This window comes from Cheilinus undulatus, linkage group 22, assembly GCF_018320785.1.
Source record: "Cheilinus undulatus linkage group 22, ASM1832078v1, whole genome shotgun sequence".
Taxonomy (NCBI): Eukaryota; Metazoa; Chordata; class Actinopteri; order Labriformes; family Labridae; genus Cheilinus; species Cheilinus undulatus.
Genome location: NC_054886.1, coordinates 3912584 through 3932841, shown reverse-complemented (window position 1 = coordinate 3932841; position 20258 = coordinate 3912584). Strand labels below are relative to the sequence as shown.

At 40.1% G+C, this 20258-nt stretch overlaps 1 protein-coding gene and 1 pseudogene across 1 annotated transcript; both read right to left on the bottom strand.

Moving 5' to 3' along the window:
- Window positions 1-688: 688 nt before the first annotated feature.
- LOC121504604 lies at window positions 689-3207 on the bottom strand. Its single transcript, XM_041779528.1, has 5 exons — window positions 3145-3207; window positions 2541-3047; window positions 2290-2433; window positions 2183-2205; window positions 689-2056 (listed from the first exon to the last, which is right to left on the bottom strand). The coding sequence occupies exons 1-5, from the start codon at window positions 3197-3199 to the stop codon at window positions 1943-1945; spliced, it is 843 nt and encodes a 280-aa protein (XP_041635462.1). The 5' UTR covers window positions 3200-3207; the 3' UTR covers window positions 689-1942.
- Window positions 3208-7024: 3817 nt separating this feature from the next.
- On the bottom strand, window positions 7025-19474 carry LOC121504958 (annotated as a pseudogene).
- Between the last annotated feature and the right edge of the window lie 784 nt (window positions 19475-20258).

The following is a 20258-nucleotide window of genomic DNA, read 5'->3' as shown; positions in this document are numbered from 1 at the left end:
TGTTGGTTTGGAGATGAAATTCCAGCTCCATTATTAGGAGTGGCAGCAAACTAAAAATAGGTTTAGCTTTATAATTTACTGGTTTATGTTATCTTGGGTGCCCCTCCTAAGGGGTCCCCCAACGTTTCAGACCACACTGGTAATCAGGGCAGTACTTCTTTGAACAATTAATCTAAAATTCATCATCATAAAACACATCATGTTGTATTTATAATAACATTCTCATGAGGACATCTTCACAATATTGACAGAAATTTTGTTTTAAAATACAAAATAAAGAAGTCTCTTACATGACTAAAAATTTGATTAATCACTATTAATTTTTCTTAAATTCTTTAACAACCTAAACCTAAAATTTTACCATAAAAATAATATTTTTTAAAAATGATGTTGTAAAGCCAAGCCACACTTTCAGGAAAAAATATTAAAAATGACCAAAATAAATAAATAAATAAATAAATAATAATAATAAATAAAATAAATCTGGATTAAATATTCACACAAAGGTTGTTTTCACTTTGCAGAACTTAGTTTATTAATAATTAATATAAAAAAATAACATTCATACAGATTAGATAATACACTTACAACCTAATAACTTTACTTCTAAAATGAAAAATACAGTGTGTAAAAATATTCTTTAAACGTTTTCTGCAGTTGTGTCCAAACTTTTCTCCTGGGGGCCGTACTTAAAAACATAAGAGAAAGTGGGTCCACATTCATAGACCACACCTTGACCATATTAAAGTCAGTATATACCAATCTAATGTAGGTTAAAATATTGAGTATACCTAAATGGCATGTTAACGGTAAATAGCTAATCACGTCATGGGTCTTGGGGAGGCCAATCAGATATCAGGAGGCCCAGGTAGGCCCTGGCTCCACCCCTTGAACACTATTGTTACTGCCATTTGCTGCTGTAATAATAGTGCTATCATTTTGGGTTCTAGTGGTCATCATTTATAGTTTTGTAAATGGAAAAAAAAAACAAAAAAAACAAAAAACAAAAAAAAAACAAAAACAAAGATAAAGTCTTCTCATCAAAATGTTTGTTTACAGAATTGGTAAGGTAGTGCCTGCTGCTGAAACCACAAAGTACAAGAAAGTCAAGCACAAGTTCCATGTTCCAGTATGAGCCATATTTTATTTTATTTCCATCATTTGTGTGGGCCAATTAACACTAGATCAATTTTCACATTTGGCTCCCAGGCCATAGTTTGGACACCCCTCTTCCACAGCATCAGTGATTTGGAGCACCAAAATGTTGCTGTTAATTATGTGCAAAAATACATTCCTGATTTCACAAACAAGACAACCTTCAGATGATCTCTTTGCCTGCTCAACCCATCACTGATCTTCTACTGAATTTACTTTGCAAAGCAATAGCCTGGGGTTGAGGTTAAATTTCCTGCACACTGAAAATGCATACAAAAATAAATTACATAACTGCTTTCATACATTTATAATGCCTTCTAGGAGTGGACAAAGTTACTTGTAACAAGTAAGGTAAAGTAAAATAAGTTTAAGGCATAACGAGAATCATGTTAAGCTGTTTTATCAAGCTATTAGCTGAACAGGAAGTGAAGTAACCAAAACGTACAACAGTATAGAAAAACAGGAAGTAGAAACCTAAAAGGAACAAAATCACCAAGCTTAACTGCTAGCCATTACTGGGTTGCTACACAGAGGAAACAACAAAACAAGAGCTCCTGAAAAGTATTAATGCTGCCATATCAGCTGGAGATCATTGGTCAGTGAGTCATTTTGTACATGCACTCCTGCTGCAGCACTCTTTCACATAAAACATATCTCTTTGCACTCATCTCTCAAATCAAGGGACTGAAGCTGTTCACACTGTCTGTTTGGCCGTCACTTTATATTCTAGAGACAGAAATCTAAATGTACAGTTAGGAAACGAAGCTCAGATGTAACATGTTAGGTTTTACTTCCTTAAGGTGTGGTACACACATTCACTCCAGGTCAGATCTCTCTGTCTTCTTGATCTCTTGGTCATATTGACTGCAGCATAACAGAGCTGCTGGAGGTTTTGGTAATCCTGGTAAAAACAAATTAGATTTATTTATTTTCTTCATATAAATAAGAACATATTCAAGTTGGAATCCAATATGCAATCACTGTTTCATAATAATTCAAGAGTCATAAATGTGATATTTGGATTCACCTCTGCTATGTCGGATGAAGACTCTGAAAAACAAAGAAAAACTTTAGTTAAATTAAAAGCCATTAAAGTCAAACAAGCTTTAAAGGATGAAGAATAAATGATACTACCGTTAGATTTCCTCTTTTTTCTCCTGTTAATCATGCGGACTGTGAAGGCCAGGAAAGTGACCAGGACCAGGACACCTATCAGGACAGTCTGAAATATCAAAGCTCCACTCAGAGAATACACCAAGACACCAGAGCTCACCTCATCTGTGGGTACAGTCAGACAGAAGAAGCCGAGCTCAGAGCTTTATATCTGTGTTTAGTCTGATTAGAGAGTTCTCATGTGGGATCATGTTGACAATGAAGAAACTCACCTCCAAAGTCCAGCTTGGTCACGTCTCCACGTGAGACCACAGTGCAGTAGTAGGTCCCAGTGTGGACTGTACAGTTCAGAGTCACAGAGCCTCCTGGCTGGATGGTTTCAGACTCTGACTGATGGACCAGAGCTGGGACGCTCACACCTGAACCCTTCACACTGACTGTGATGGTGGCTAGAATTTCTAACATGGAGTAATCTGAAGTGATGCAGTGATATGTAGCTGAGTCTGACACTTGCAAATCTGAGATTGTTAAGCGATTTTTACCATTTTGAGTGTCCGTTACAAAGCGTGGGTTGTTTTTAAATTCGCTGTTATAAGTAGCATTCTTTCCATATCTGTAGGTGGAACAGATAAGCCTCAGGTCCTCTCCTAGAGTTTGTTTGAACCAGTAAATCCATGAAGATTCATCATTTTTGAAGGGACATTCTAACGTCACACTTTCCCCAGGTTCTCGACTCTCATGTCTGACAGCTGAAGGTGGTTTCGGAACAGCTGTCTGGGCTGAAGTGAAATGGAAAACAAAGAAAAACACTAAAGTAGAACATTTAATTCAGCTTTTATTCAGTTATATTTAAAAATCAATTCAAACTCAACTCACCAGCTAGCCCCAGGACCAAACATGTCAGAATGAAGACAAACGTTGGAGAAGTCATCGTGTTGAAATCTTCCTGCTGTGAGTGAAAGAAGACAGTCTGACAGTCTCCCCTCTTCACAGACCACGCTGCATTTGATTGGCTAACGAGAGATGGAGCATATGTAGGGCACAAACTGACATGCTTGCTGTTTCCGTGCTGTGGCTTTGTCACTGTGGTGTTTTTCTCTCCTGCCTGCTCACTCCGGCTACAGCTCCCTCTCTTAGTGATGAAGGTGTTAGAGCTCATCTGTGGCTGGTACATACTGATCATTCTCCTGGTGGGCCATTAGGAGTTTAACTGTTTATATGGAACTTTAGTTTTTAAGTGACCATAGCCCGTCCAACAATAGCTCAACTTAACAAATGACAACTTCTTTGCCTTGGTCCTCTTTGTGGCTGGTCCCAGAAAGTTCTCCCTATTTTACCTGCTTATGGACTGGCTTTTGTGTAAAAAAGGCAAAAATGCAGGGGAAAACCTTCTCCAATTGGAGCGCTGTATAAAATGTGAATAAAAGCAGAATGCAATGGTTGCCAAATATCATAAACTCATATTTTATATGACATTTAAACTTAATACCATTTCATGAAAGCATCCACGTCTATAGAAAAATTATTATTATCTAAAGATTCAGAGAATCCTGAAAACACCTGCGCATGTTATTTATTCAGTGTGTAAATTGTGGATGAAATGATTCTATCATCTATCTATCTATCTGCCTGCCTATCTATCTATCTATCTATCTATCTATCTATCTATCTATCTATCTGTCTGTCTGTCTGTCTGTCTGTCTGTCTGTCTGCCTGCCTGCCTGCCTGCCTGCCCGCCCGTCCGTCCGTCCGTCCATCTATCTATCTATCTATCTATCTATCTATCTATCTATCTATCTATCTATCTATCTTGCTCCACCTTTCAGAGAATGTGTGCTAAAACAAGCCATTCTCAGATTTCCCCTCATGATGTCATGAAGGGACTTAGCACCACCCCCAGGTTTGGTTGGAGGAAAGCTCCGCCCTCTGAATCCTCCTCTCAGCTGCCACTGTTTGATTACACACACCTGAGACAAAGATGTCCAAGCTACAAGTGGATCACTTGCTTTGAGTGTGACTGGAGAGCTCAGTGGTTTTCACCGCTGACTGTTTAACACTAAAACTGTCACATCTCCAGACTGAGCTAGTTAAGTTACCTTTTCCCTCATGTTTCTAGTTTGTCATTTCCTGTTTTATTTTGGATACTTACCTTGTGTCTCTTTTCCAGATCACTCCTTCCTGCCCATCCCTACCTGTTTCCCCACGTCCTGATCATCCTCATGTGTCTCACCTGTGTTGATTGTCGAGTGGCTGCACCTGGTGATCCCCAGCTGAGTGTTCCCCTCCTCGTGTATTTAGCTCATTCACTCCCTGTCAGCTGTGCGAGATCGTCTTGTTTCCTTTGTGTACAATTCCTTCGAGCCTTATTTCTGATTGACCTTCGTGATTTATTTGACCCAGTTTCTTGTCCTAGTTTCCAAGTTAGCCTGCCGTTTTTGTACCTCTGCCTGCTTGTTTTGACCTCCTGTGTACCGAACCTATTTTCTGATTAAATGGACTAGAACGTGCTTGAATCCTGTGTCTGCTTTTGGGTCCTTTGGTCCGGCATTTCGTTACAAAAACTGCCAATAGTTAAAATTTAACCAAGGCTGTTCTTTAATTGTATCTTCCTTAATGAGTATACAGTTTTAAAGACTGTAAGTCTTTGACTTTTCTGAAAAGTCTGTTTTATAGCACCTGATATCATAAAACATATACGTGCTTAAACACAAATTTTATTAATGGATATTTATATCTAGGACCACCATGCAGGTCAAATTAACCCATGAGAAGCCTTGATTTTCCCACTGTCCCACCTTCTCTCTATTGCAGCAATACCTAACCAAAAGTCATAAATCAGCCTTCAGCATGGATACAACTGGGACAAAAAGACATCCACCACCGTTAAATGTCAAAGGTGATCTCAGTGCTTCTGAATGAAGAAGAATCTGGTGATGGGGAAGTTTCAGGATTAGCAATCACAAGTTCGGGATCATCTTCTAACAGTAAACTAGTTCTCTGTCTCTGGTAAATAAGCTATTCAATGTCTGCAGTTAATTAACAGTCTTTGATCAGTGCTATTAATGAAAATCAAGGCACTTTAATGACAGGTACATTTGACCTGCTGGCTGTTTTAGGTATATAGAGATCCATGTCAGTTCTAGTGTTAACAGAAGATTGGGGCTTCAGAGCACAGAGAGTGTCCAGATTGGACCCTTGGACAAGATCCTTAATGACAGTAACACCTGTGTCAGATTTAAGTCCATTTGGATTAAAGTATCAGCTAAAATGACACTGGAACATTGTAGACTGAGTCATAAGAGCAGATGTTTGCAATCTGTCTGTGTTCAGTTAATATATTCTGGATTCTTTAAGGTACTCTCGCATTCCTGATTTTATGTCTAGATCTGTGTCATTATATAACTTTTAAATTCTCTGTTTATTTTTCTGTCATGACTAAATCAGTAAGACACGTCCTTCAGAATTTATATTTCTGTCACAGTTCATTGTTTGAACATACATCGTTCCAGTAAAGTAAAAAAAAAAAAAAAAAAAAGTCACATCAATTTCCTGAGTGGGCGGAGTCAGACAGCTTATTAACATTTAAAGCCACAGAGACAGAAACAGCTCGTTCTGAGCAGGGCTGAAACAGAGGGGTTTTTAGACATGCAAAGATCCACAATTCACGGGCATGTTTCTGGGACTTTTGAGACCAAAATAAACTTGTCCTGAAGAGCTAAAATATGAGACCTTTAATGTCATGCATCTGCAACATGTGCTGGGCATTGCATTGCCCATTGTTAAATTCAAACAGAGTCTTACACCTTTTGGGGAAAAATTCTCTCAAATAACATCAAGAGATAACTCATTGTCATTTGGAAAAAACTGGTGCATATTCTTCTTCTTTAGTCTGACATTTACCTCAAACATTTTCCCTCAAAACTCACAATTAATCAAGCTAGTTGTTTGATTATCTGTACAGAAATCCACCATCAAAAAAGTGAAGAGCATTGTTGCTGCAAATATAGTAGTGGTACCAAGAGTTGGCGTGACCAAGATATGGATAAAGGCTTGTTTTGTGTCAAGCAAACTACAAACATGCAATAAATTAAAAAAAAAGATGAATCAATAAAGTGCTAATATGTCCAAAGCATACAGTAAATCAGAAAAACATGAATCAATGTGAGGAGAAGTCAGATGTAACTCTCCATGGGGTCTTTGGGTAAAAAAAAGTAACAAACATGTTCAGTAAAAAATATTTAATAGTTCTTCATGCTCAATCTTAAAACATAAAATTCAACAAAAGCCCCTCTGTTGTAACACAGTGAAGACATTTTTATACATAGGATACATTATGGATAAAAACCCAGTCAGACAGCAGTAGAGATAACATTTGTACATGGAAATGTCAGTCATGTTCCGTCATCTAAATGTTTGAAAAGCAAAAAAAAAACATGCAAAGAATCAAATATTAAATCCTGTGACTGAAACATTCTCAGAGGTGTGCTGTTCATTTGTTTTGATGACAAGGAGAGTTGGTCGTGTAGGGTGTAGATCCTGAAGCAGGTGACCCGGGTTCAATGCCAACCTGAAGACCCGCAATATCCAACTCTATCCAATGTCCGTTGTCTCAAATAAGAGAAGTAAAATACCCCAAAAATCTATCATCATATCAGTGTAAGAGAAGAAAGTTATTTCCAAATATTATACGTGATTTAAAAAATCTGGTCCAACATCAGTTTAAAGTGACGTAGTAAAAGATGAACCATGGTGACTTCTACTGCCTCACACTGGAATACACACATTCATCTCTGGCTGTGTTTCTCTGTCTTCTTGATGCGTTAACGTTCAGAGCGGCATAACAGACGTCGTCTGCTCCTCTGTCACCCTGTAAAAAGTACGCACATCTATCAGAAAAATAGCCCTTGAGAAACGTAAGAAATGCAGGAAAAAAAGGTTTGGTATACTAGTTATTCAGTCCTAAATCTTACCTCCATGTTTGTTGTGGAGGGAGCTGAAAATCTTGCTTGTATCTCTGATGGTGAAACACAGAAATCACTCTTGAATTCAGAATGAAGACTTAGTGAAAACAGGAAGATACTAACAGTGTTAGTGATCATACCTTGAGATAAGAAGCAGATTCTTTTGTTCATCTTGTACAATAAGAAGGCCAGGACAACTATCAGGGCAGTCTCAAATACCAAAGCTCCACTCAAGACATGCAAGGTCACCTCATCTGTGGGTACAGTCAGACAGAAGAAGCCGAGCTCAGAGCTTTATATCTGTGTTTAGTCTGATTAGAGAGTTCTCATGTGGGATCATGTTGACAATGAAGAAACTCACCTCCAAAGTCCAGCTTGGTCCCGTCTCCAAACAGTATGTGTCCACATGAGACCACAGCACAGTAGTAGGTCCCAGCATGAGAAAGATTCAGGCCCCCTAATGGCCAAGTTGTAGACACAAGTGTGAGTGTGTGAGTGAGGGTTCCTCTCACACTGATCATTCCTGCCTCCATGGGTGTAAATGAGTCCTGGATGAGCTTCCTCTGAGTTTCTGAACCAGTAAACACTGTGTTCTCCATCACAGGTCCCAGTGTGGACTGTACAGTTCAGAGTCACAGAGCCTCCTGGCTGGATGGTTTCAGACTCTGACTGATGGACCAGAGCTGGGACGCTCACACCTGAACCCTTCACACTGACTGTGATGGTTGCTAGAATTTCTAACACAGAGATATCTGTACTTATGCAGTGATAAATGGCTGAGTCTGACATTTGCAGATCTGAGATGGTTAAGTCATTTTTATTGTTTTGAAAATCCAGTGTGAAGCGTGGATTGTCCTTAAACTCACCAAGGAAAATTTGATCTGTTCCATATCTGCCAATAGTAGAAATGGGTCTGGGTTTCTCTCCAAGAGTTTGCTTGAACCAGTAAAGCCATGGAACACTGTCTTGTTTGAAGATGCATTGTAAAGTCAGATTCTCTCCAGTTTCTCGTCTCTCATGATGAACAGATGAAGACGATGTCAGAGCAACGGTCTGAGCTAAAATGAGAATAAAATGTTTAAGATATTACACACATTGAATAAGATTGCATAAACTGAATGAAATAATAGAGCAATAACAGCTTAACTCACCAAGAACACCCAGGACCAACCAAGCCAGGATGGAGATAAACTCTGAAGAAGTCATCGCTCTGAAATCTTCGTGCTGAATGGAAGAATACTGAAAGTTTCCCCCTGCTTCAAAGACCACACTGCATTTGATTGGCTAACAGGAGATGGAGCATATATAGAACACACACTGACATGCTCTCTGTTTTAGTGTTGTGGCTTTGTCAGTGTGGTATTCTCTCTCATAACTGTTTATTCCACTTCAGTGATGAAGGTAGCAGAGCTCACCTGTGGCCACAGCAGAGCTGCTTATTTGGCTTTCTGGGCTTTTTTTCTTGTGGGTGAAATTATCTGAATTTTTCCTTTCATTGCTCTTCTCCAGGCTACATAGCATGGGGTGCAGCCCACTGATTGTTTTCCTGGGATGACAGATGGCTGGCCCAGTCACATCACCTGACAGGCCTTCATTACAGCTTCTCATCCAACGACCTCTAAAGAGAGAGCTTCTTTAAAGCAGTCAAGGAGAGCTGCTCAACGCTGGACAGCATCAGTCCTCAAACGGTTTTTCTTTCCTCTCTTCGTTCTTATGTTTATGTTGGTATTGCCAGTAAGGAAAGCTCATATTTTACTGTACAACTCCTCAGTAGCTGCTACTGCTGGGCAGTAAATCTACAAGTAGATTAGATAGTAATATTTTTGAAGTTGGGTCATGTAAGGCAGGGGTTCTCAACGTTGGGGTCGGGACCCCATTGAGGGTCGTGACACACTGAGAGGGGGGTCTCCAGATGCCTTATAAAATTTTTCACATTACACTGTTGTCACTTTACCCCACTTGTGCACAAATTTTTACCTGTTTTCATCACCTTTTCCTGCCAATTTTAGCACATTTTTGCCACCCAAAACCCATTTTTGTCCATTTTAAACCCTTTCCACCACTTTTTTTCTGCCTGTTTTTACAACTACCAAACTGAATCTTGCCACTCTCTGCCTGTTGTTGGATCTGTTGACCCATTATTGCCACTATTAACCCCTCTTTACCACTTTTTTTGCCCATTTTAAACACATTACCCCTTTTTTATATGCCCATTTTGCCAGTTTAACCCATATTTCTCTTGCAGCTAACCCTTTTTGCCAGTTTAAATCCATTTTTCAACCTAATTCACCAAATTTCCACCTATTTTTGCCACTTTAAAGCCATTTCAGCCACTTTTTTACCCCCTTTTACCACTTTATATGCAAGTTTTTGCCACTTTAACCATTTTTTTCCATTTTCTGATGATTTTTTTGCCACTTTTTATTTTTCTTTTACACTTCTAACCCATTTCTGCTACTTTTAAAATCAAATTTCACTACCTTATCCACCTTTTTTGCCATAATTAACTTACTTAATTCTGTTTTTAAGAAAAGGAATTTATATTCTTAAGAGGAGTCATTACCACACAAATGCATAAAAAGATATTTCCTTCTTTGATAAGAGTGGTTAATATTCAGGTTAAATATGAAATACAACTGTTTAACTTTATAATGGACCATGATGTTGCTAGCCCCCATTTTGGCTTTGCACCAGAAAGCTCTCCCATTTATCCCTCCTTGTCTCCACATGACTATTCTTGAATGTGCATGGCTGTGTTCAACCACCCTCAGGTACAGTGGGGGTCCCCGGTCACTGGCATCTTTATTTTGGGGGTCGCGGAATGAAAAGGTTGAGAACCCCTGATATAAGGTACATAGCAGTAGTAGTAGTTGCATTAGCCAACAGGGATTTCAGTGAGCATCGCTCCTGTAAGAGGACCTCACTGATTGTGTGGAGCAGGAAGCTAGGCTATATATTGTAACAGATGGGTACAGTTTCTCTGTGGAATTTAGCAAGTTTTGAGTAAACTTGGGCCACAAAACGAAGTTGGCTCAAAAGTTCACACTATTGACATTTTTCTTAAGCATTTTATTTTATTGCTATGTGAACTTCAACTACCAGTAATGTGATCTTGCATTGCAAAATAGTGGCAAAAACACAGAGGCTATCTGGGTAAAAACAAACAAACAAAAAAAGCTTAAAAAATGTTTCATAGATGTTACATTTGAGCCGATATTGTTTTGAGGTCCAAATCTATCAAAACGAAATTCCAGCCTAGCTTCCTGGCCCATGCAACCAGCAAGTCCTTTCTTAAAGGAGCAATCCTCATAAGCCAAGTCTCATTCAATAGCCAGACCTTTTAGATGCAAAAGGTAGATGCACTCTTGAGTTATGTCTTAGAATTGTAGTGTTGTTTCACAATTAAGTTGGCAACATATGTGGAAACCTATGACAACAGAGAAGGCTACCTACTGAGGTAGCATGGCGGCGGCACACACTGATACAGCGGCCCGGCGCTCCATCACTAGCAGCAAAACAAAGCCCTACACCCATACCAGAACTGACATAAGAGACTGCTTCTTTGACTACTGCAGAGGAAGCGTGCCCACAGAGTTTGCATCTTTCCCGATGGAGATTATCCGAAGAACAGGGCGCTCAGAGACTGAAAGAAGGAGGATGCAGAGGCAGCAGGACACCTACACTTGGGTGGGGAGGAGGCAGAGACGGCATTGTGTAAGAAGGCAGACGGGAGGCAAACGACCCGGGCTGCAGGCGAGGCTAAGAGCAACCCCACACAAACCTGCTGTGCCAAACATCTTTCTTTCAGTGACTGCTCCTTTGCCAACAATATGGACGACATAAGGCTGTGGATTTCTAACCGCCACTTGGACGACTGTATCTTGATAATAACAGGCCTGGCTGCATGAAAACATTCTGTACCTAGCTGTGGAGCTAGTTGGCCATGCCATACACAGAGCTGACCAGACACCCGACTCCAATAAGACTAGAGGGGGCTGTTGGCTCTCCCCTCCCTCCCCCCAAAGACATTCATCGGAGTCATCCTCACAAGCGGGCCTCCAGGATCCTGATGGACCCCTCACACCCTAGACACTGTCTGTTCAGCATCACCCACATAGACCTGCTGTACAGAGCATCTTTCTCAAGGGTGCCCGCCCTCTCGCCAGCGGGATGGACAACATGGGGCTGCGGATTTCTAACCATCGCTTGGACGACTGTGTTTGCTGCTACAGAGGAGACTGCCAAATGTAATTTCATTGTGCTTTTTCCTATGCAATCTGTCTATAACATAGATAAGAAGATCAAAATTACTGTTATCACCTAAATACAAAAAAATGCTTGTTTTTAATACACACAGACTTTTATTCATAGGTAAGGAGGTTCCCCTCTACGGACGCCGCCATCTTACCTTGGATTTTTGCATTTTGCATGTTTCTATGGTAACAGAGATATACCAAAATAACAGACACACATTTTTTACAGTTCCACTGGTTGCCACAGTTTCCACCAGAGAAGTGAGCACTGAAATCTAGAATTGACTGTCAGATGTCCATAACCTCGATTTTACACATTTCACCTAAAAAAAATGCAAGTTAAATTTGCAGACAGGGCCGTCCAGAAAATGGGATATAGCAGAGAGCTTTCTGGGGCCCAGGAAAACTGGGGACCCATGGAGATCCGCAAAATCATGATCCACTGTTAAGTTAAGCTTTGATATTTATATTTTATATTTAACCTGAAAAGTAACTAGTCTTATCAAAGCTGCAAATGTATTTTTTTTATTATTTGTGCCACAGTTTTTAGCCATCTTAAAAATGTAAATCCCTTTGATTAAAAACAGAATCAACATTGCTTGAAATGGGTTAAAAATGACAAGAATTGGTGGAAAAGGAGGTGAAATTGGATTTTCAAAGTCGCAGAAATGGGTGAGAAGTGTCAAAAATCCGATACAATTCGCAACAATTAAGCCAAACATGGGTTAAAGTGGCAAAAATGGGCATAAAAACAGTGAAATGTTACCACATTTGAAAATGGGCATACATGGGTGTAGGTAAAAAGTAGTGGACATGGATTTATAGTGGCAGTAGTGGGCCTGCAGAGGCAACAAAAGGCAGAAAGTGGCAAGAATTAGTTTAGAGGTTGCAAGAACAGGCGGTGGAAAAATAATACTTAATGGACAAAAATGGATTTTAAGTATTAAAGATGTGTTAAAATCGGCAAAAATTTTTGGGAAAACGTTTTGAAAATGTGTTAAATTTGGCAAAATTGGTGTAAAATTGCAAATGTGTAACTTAAAAAATATTCTCAGTGTTTTTTAAGGCATCTGGAGACCCCCTCTCAGTGTCTTACAACCCTCAAGGTGGTCCCAAACCCCATGTTGAGAACCACTGCTGTACAGTGCAGTGCCACCACTGTGTAAAATTAAATTTTATATCAAATTCAAATGATCATATTTCCTGTTTAACTTGGCCTATTGACATCAAACAAAAACTGAGAAAGGTTAAAAAAATCCCACTTTCCACACTGACTGATTGCAGTGCAAAATGTGGTTTTGTTTTCATGCTTTAATGTGACAAAGATGATGAAATCACGCCAGGTTGATCGTGGACCCCAAAGGGTTAATAGTGCACTCAAAAAAGAGCGCTAGTCCCCCTCCACTTCAGTGACCTCTTTCCCATCCCTCCCTACTCAGCTGTTCACCTCACCCTTATATCTAATCCTGGGCACAGTCTGAGATCAGATCACACAGACCAGACCCCCATCCTGAGTCCCTCTGCAGAGCCTCATTGCTCGTCCCAGACCAGCCAAACACCACAAACCTCATCATTCATCTCATAATACACACTTAGTCTGCATTAAATATTTCAATGCATCTTTGCTTTAAAAAAAATATTTCCCTGGAAAGTACTCTTTGACATCTTTATACCAATACCACATGCTTCCATAGGTGTCCATGATAATGCCTGTTTGATTTAATTTTAGAGTGAAATGTCAAATGGTGTACCATGTGACACTTATTACAAAATCCATATTTTATCAATAATCAGAACTTTGCGATGCTGATTAAAGATGAAATAAGAACTAATTTACTATTTAGAACTACACTATAATGCCAAAAATATTCACTCACCTGCCTTGACTCACATATGAACTTAAGTGACATCCCATTCTTAATCCATAGGGTTTAATATGACGTCAGTCCACACTTTGCAGCTATAACAGCTTCAGATCTTCTGGGAAGGCTTTCCACAAGGTTTAGGAGTGTGTTTATGGGAATTTTTGGCCATTCATCCAGAAGCACATTTGTGAGGTCACACACTGATGTTGAACGAGAAGGCCTGGCTCTCAGTCTCTGCTCTAATTCATCCCAAAGGTGTTCTATCAGGTTGAGGTCAGGACTCTGTGCAGGCCAGTCAAATCCATCCACACCAAACTCTTTCATCCATGTCTTTATGGACCTTGCTTTGTGCACTGGTGCACAGTCATGTTGGAACAGGAAGGGGCCATCCCCAAACTGTTCCCACAAAGTTGGGAGCATGGAATTGTCCAAAATCTCTTGGTATGCTGAAGTATTCAGAGTTCAACTGGGACTAAGGGGCCAAGCCCAGCTCCTGAAAAACAAGCCCACACCATAATCCCCCCTCCACCAAACTTTACACTTGGAACAATGCAGTCAGACAAGTACCGTTCTCCTGGCAACTGTCAAACCCAGACTCATCCATCAGATTGGCAGATGGAGAAGTGCAATTCGTCACTCCAGAGAATGTGTCTCCACTGCTCTAGAGTCCAGTGGCGGCGTGCTTTACGCCACTGCATTCCACGCTTTACCTTGCATTTGGTGATGTACGGCTTGGATGCAGCTGCTCGGCCATGGAAACTCATTCCATGAAGCTCTCTACGCACTGTTCTTGAGCTAATCTGAAGGCCACATGAAGTTTGGAGGTCTGTAGGGATTGACTCTGCAGAAAGTTGGTGACCTCTGCGCACTATGTGCTTCAGCATCTGTTGACCCCGCTCCGTCATCTTACATGGCCTACCACTTGGTGGCTGAGTTGCTGTCGTTCCCATTGGCTTCCACTTTGTTATAATACCACTGACAGTTGACTGTGAAATATTTAGGAGTGAGGAAATTTCACCACTGGACTTGTTGCACAGGTGGCATCCTATCACAGTACCACACTGGAATTCACTGAGCTCCTGAGAGCGAGCCATTCTTTCACAAATGTTTCTAGAAACAGTCTGCATGCCTAGGTGCTTGATTTTATACACCTGTGGCCATGGAAGTGATTGGAACACCTGATTTCAATTATCTGGATGGGTGAGTGAATACTTTTGGCAATATTGTCTGTCTATCTATCTATCTATCTATCTATCTATCTATCTATCTATCTATCTGTCTGTCTGTCTGTCTGTCTATCTATCTATCTATCTATCTGTCTGTCTGTCTGTCTGTCTATCTATCTATCTATCTATCTGTCTGTCTGTCTGTCTGTCTGTCTATCTATCTATCTATCTATCTATCTATCTATCTATCTATCTATCTATCTATCTATCTATCTATCTATCTATCTGCTCCACCTTTCAGAGAATGTGTGCTGAAACAAGCCGTTCTCAGATTTTCCCCTCATGATGTCATGGGGAGTTAGCACCGTCCCCAGGTTTGGTTGGAGGAAAGCTCCGCCCTCTGAATCCTCCTCTCAGCTGCCAGTATTTGACTACACACACCTAATACAAAGATGTCCAAGCTACAAGTGGATCACTTGCTCTGTAGTGTGACTGGACTGCTCAGTGGTTTTCACCGCTGACTGTTTAACATTAAAACTGCCAATGGGTAAAACTTAACTGAGGCTGTTCTTTAATTGTATCTAACTTAATGAGCAGGGGTGACCTGGAAAAGTTGGTGATTCAACGATCCGATTCGAAGGAGTCTGATTCGACTATGAACCTCATAGTCAAATGCTATGTAACCAAGATTGTACCACTCTGATTACATGGGGCTGCTAAGCCTGAGTCTCTGTTAGCCAGCATTTGCCAGTCATTGGCCAGTAAAAAGGGCGGAAGTCCGGCAGTTGAAAATAAAACCGGTCAAAATTCCGGCAGAAAACATGCAAATGACCAGATAAGTAAATACTGAATACTTACATATCATATTTTGTGTAACCTAGAAGATATGTGCAAGAATGCATTAATATAAACTAAAAGTTGCCTAATCTAACTACATCTACTGTCCTGTGGTGCTGGGGTGGCTTATCTCCTCAGACAGCAAGCACATGGCTAATTATGTATGCATGATGACATCAAAGCAAATCTATCTCTCTGTGGGAGCTCAGTATTGCTGGGGACTATGCAGGGAAAGTGGGAAAGTTTGACCAGAACTTTCCCATAAAGCAGAATTTTTATCGAAGTGAGATTTTCCTGGTTAACCAAAGGCTTACTTACTTACTTAATATCATCAGCGGTATGGAGGGATTTTGTGTCATCACTGCGAGTAATGAAGAGGCTGAAACAAAGGGAATTATGTAGCTAAGCGTCGTAAACACCGATGCAGCAGCAGAGAGAGGAGGCTTACGCCGAGCAGAGTTGTAGTGGACTTTGATAAACTACCTATGACCAATCCTCAGATAAAGATGGATTGTAGTCAACACAGAATCACATCATGCAGAACAGCATGGACCACTTGGGGCTGATAACAAAGGCTCTGTCTCTCTTCCTGGCTTATTAACAGAAGTAGTCTTGGGTAAGCCGTTAATGAGAGGAGGACTGGACCGGACTATCTGCTGTGGAGCTTTTGTCTTTTCGGGACTAGTCCAAATAAACCAGGATGGTTGGATTTCCAGCTTTAGCAGAGGTTTCAGTTGTCATCATGAGGACTGATATTAGCAGCTGATGGTAGGACTCATTTTTCATTTGAAATGTAGAGCTCTAACGCGGTGTCCAGTTAAGAGAACACTTTTGTTATGTGTTTGGATGCGTCATTGTTGTCGGTGGAGGATGGTATTTAGGTCCATGTCAGTTCTAGTGTTGAGAAAAGGTTGGGGCTTCAGAGCACAGAGTTTCCAGAGTGGGCCCTTGGACAAGATCCTTAATGACAGTAACACCTGTGTCAGATTTAAGTCCATTTGGATTAAAGTATCCGCTAAAAAGACACTGGAACATTGTAGACTGAGTCATAAGAGCAGATATTTGCAATCTGTCTGTGTTTAGTTAATATATTCTGGACTCTAATGTACTCTTACATTCCTGATTTTATGTCTAGATCTGTGTCATTGTATAACTTTTAAATTCTCTGTTGATTTTTCTGTCATGACTAAATCAATAAGACATGTCCTTCAGAATTGATCTTTCTGTCACAGTTCAATGTTTGAATGTGTATCGTTCCAGTAAAGTAAAAAAAAGCCACATCTATTTCCTGAGTGGGCGGAGTCAGACAGCTCAGTAACATTTAAAGCCACAGAGACAGAAACAGCTCGTTCTGAGCAGGGCTGAAACAGATCCACACTTCACAGGCATGTTTCAGGGACCTCTGATACCAAAATAAACCTGTCTCAAAGAGCTAAAATATGAGACCTTTAATGTCATGTTGCCATGGATCTGGCATATGTGCTGTGCATTGCAGAGATATTAAATTCAAACAGAGTCTCACTCCTTTTGGGGAAAAAATCTCTCAAATAACATCAAAAGATAAATGATTTGTCATTTGGAACAAACACATTCTTCTTCTTTAGTCTGACATTTACCTCAAACATTTTTTCTCAAAACTCACAATTAATCCAGCTAATTGTGTAAATGTCTGAACAGACACAGTCCATCAAAAAAGAGTGAAGAGCAATGTTACTGAAAATAGAGAAGAGTTGGCATGACTAAGAGATGGATTAATGCTTGCCTGGTGTGCAGAAACTTCAAACATGCAATTAATTAACAATGAATCAGAAAACATAAAACAGTGTGAGAAGAAGTCAGATGTAAAGCTCCATGGAGTCCTTGGGTAAAAAATGAAACATGTACAGTAAAAAATATTGAATAGTTCATCATGCTCAATCTTAAAGGGAACACATTTATGCAAAAATAACTTTTTCAGGCTTTTCTAACAAAAATATATGCCCCTGGCCTGTACATAGCTATGTAGGGCTATGTAGGGTTTAGATCCTGAAGGTTCATTGCCAACCTGAAGACCCTCAATGTCCAACTCTATCCAATGTCCATTGTCTCAATAAGAGCAAAAAAAATCCTAAAATATTTATCATCATATCAGTGTAAAAGAAGACAGTTATTTCCTCAAAAATACTCAAAACTCCAAATGTTATACATGATTTGAAAAATCTGGTCCAACATCAGTTTAAAGTGACGTAGTAAAAGATGAACCATGGTGACTTCTACTGCCTCAAACCGGAATACACACATTCATCTCTGGCTGTGTTTCTCTGTCTTCTTGATGCGTTAACGTTCAGAGCGGCATAACAGATGTCTGCTCCTCTGTCACCCTGTAAAAAGTACGCACGTCTATCAGAAAAAATGGGCCATGAGAAACATATTGGTATTGGTATACTAGTTATTCAGTCCTAAATCTTACCTGCAAGTTTGTTGTGGAGGGAGCTGAACATTTTGCTTGTATCTCTGATGGTGAAACACAGAAATCACTCTTGAATTCAGAATGAAGACTTAGTGAAAACAGGAAGATACTAACAGTGTTAGTGATCATACCTTGAGATAAGAAGTGGATTCTTTTGTTCATCTTGTACAATAAGAAGGCCAGGACAACTATCAGGATAACTGCAGATATCAAAGCTCCAACCAAGACACCAGAGCTCACCTCATCTGTGGGTACAGTCAGACAGAAGAAGCCGAGCTCAGAGCTTTATATCTGTGTTTAGTCTGATCAGAGAGTTCTCATGTGGGATCAAGGTCGCCCATAAGGAGGGATAAAGGGCAGAGCTTTCTGGGGCCATAGAGGACAGAGAAGTCTGGGTCCAATGTAAAGTTAAGCTGTGATAACCATATATTTTTTTAATGACCAAAAATCACCCTTATCAAAGCATGCTGTAGTAAAAAGCCTTTGAAGAAATTTAAACTCTGTTGCTTTAAACAGAATTTAAAAAGAGTTGAAAAAGGCAAAAATAGGCAGAAAGGTGGTGAATTGGGATTTTGATTGTAGCAGATATGGATTAATAGAGGCCAAAATGGGTTAAAGGCAGCAAAAACCAACAGAAAAAAATGCTGAAAAGTGGTTAAAATTTTCAAAATTGAGCATATAAAGTATGAAAGGGGGTAGATAGTGACAACAGTGGGTCAAAAGCGACAGAATTTGTAGTAAAAAATGAGGTAAAATGGGATTGAAAAGTGAAAAATGTAGTTAAAAGGCAAAAATGGGCAGAAAAGGTGGTGAACTGGATTCAAAAATTAGAAAATTGGTTAAAAGTGGAAACAATATGTTTTATTTGTGGCATAAAGTTATGAAGGGGGTTAAAATGTGGCACAAAGGGGTGAAAATTTCACAAAAAAAGACAAAAATGGTAAACAAAATTGTGAAAAACTGGTTATAAAATGTGGTTTTGAGTAAATAAGAGAGGCACAGCCATATCAATGAAGAAACTCACCTCCAAAGTCCAGCTTGGTCCTGTCTCCACATGAGACCACAGTGCAGTAGTAGGTCCCAGTGTGGACTGTACAGTTCAGAGTCACAGAGCCTCCTGGCTGGATGGTTTCAGACTCTGACTGATGGACCAGAGCTGGGACGCTCACACCTGAACCCTTTACACTGACTGTAATGGTCTCTAGAACTTCTAACACAGAGATATCTGAACCTATGCAGTGATAAATCGCTGAGTCTGACATTTGCAGATCAGAGATGTTTAGGTCATTTTTACCACTTTGACCGTCTAGTGTGAAGCGAGGATCACCCTTAAACTCACCATGGAAACTTTTATCTGTTCCATGTCTGCCAATAGTAGAAATGGGTCTGAGTTTCTCTCCAAGAGTTTGCTTGAACCAAAAAAGCCTTGGAAAACTGTTTTGTTTGGAGACGCATTGTAAAGTCAGACTCTCTCCAGTTTCTCGTCTCTCATGGCGGACAGATGAAGACGATGTCAGATTAACTGTCTGGGCTGAAATGAGAACAAAATATTGAAAACATTACTCACACTGAATAAGATCGCATAAACCAAATTAAATAAGCAATAAAAGCTTAACTCACCAAGAACCCCCAGGACCAAACAAGCCAGGATGGAGACAAATTCTGAAGAAGTCATCGCTCTGAAATCTTTGTGCTGAATGGAAGAATACTGAAAGTTTCCCACCGCTTCAAAGACCTCGCTGCATTTGATTGGCTAACAGTAGATGGAGCATATATAGGACACACACTGACATGCTCGCTGTTTTAGTGTTGTGGCTTTGTCAGTGTGGTATTCTCTCTCATAGCTGTTTATTCCACTGCAGAGATGAAGGTAGCAGAGCTCACCTGTGGCCACAGCAGGGCTGCTTATTTGGCTTTCTGGGCTTTTTTCTCGTGGGTGAAATTATCTGTGATTTTTTCCTTTCATTGCTCTTCTCCAGGCTACATAGCATGGGGTGCAGCCCACTGATTGTTTCCCCAGAATGACAGATGGCTGGCCCAGTCACATCTCCTGACAGGCCTTCATTACAGCTTCTCATCCAACGACCTCTAAAGAGAGAGCTTCTTTAAACAGCTTCAGTAGATGCTAATGCTGAGTAACAGTTAGATTTAATGGCATTATGAGTTACAGCTATTAAAGGGATATTCCAGTATTTTTGAAGTTGTGTCACTGAGGTACATAGCAGTAGTAGTTGCTTTAGCCTACAGTGATTTCAGTGAGCATTGCTCCTCAAAGAAGGACTTGCTGGTTGTATGGTTTGTGCCAGGGAGCTAGGCTACACAGCAGGGGTGTCCAAACTATGGTGCAGCAGCCAAATGTGGTCCGTGGTCCATTTTTGATTGGCCTGCAGCAAATTCTAAACATTAAATAAAATAAGGCCCACATTTGAACATGAAGCTTGTGCTTGACTGTATTGTAC

Coding starts and splice junctions, on each gene's coding strand:
- LOC121504604 (XM_041779528.1), bottom strand. CDS start 3,199: ATGACTTCTCCAACGTTTGTCTTCATTCTGACATGTTTGGTCCTGGGG. Junction 2,434..2,540: donor GACCAAGCTGGACTTTGGAG/GTGAGTTTCTTC, acceptor CTGTACCCACAG/ATGAGGTGAGCTCTGGTGTC. Junction 2,057..2,182: donor CTTCATCCGACATAGCAGAG/GTGAATCCAAAT, acceptor TGTTTTTACCAG/GATTACCAAAACCTCCAGCA.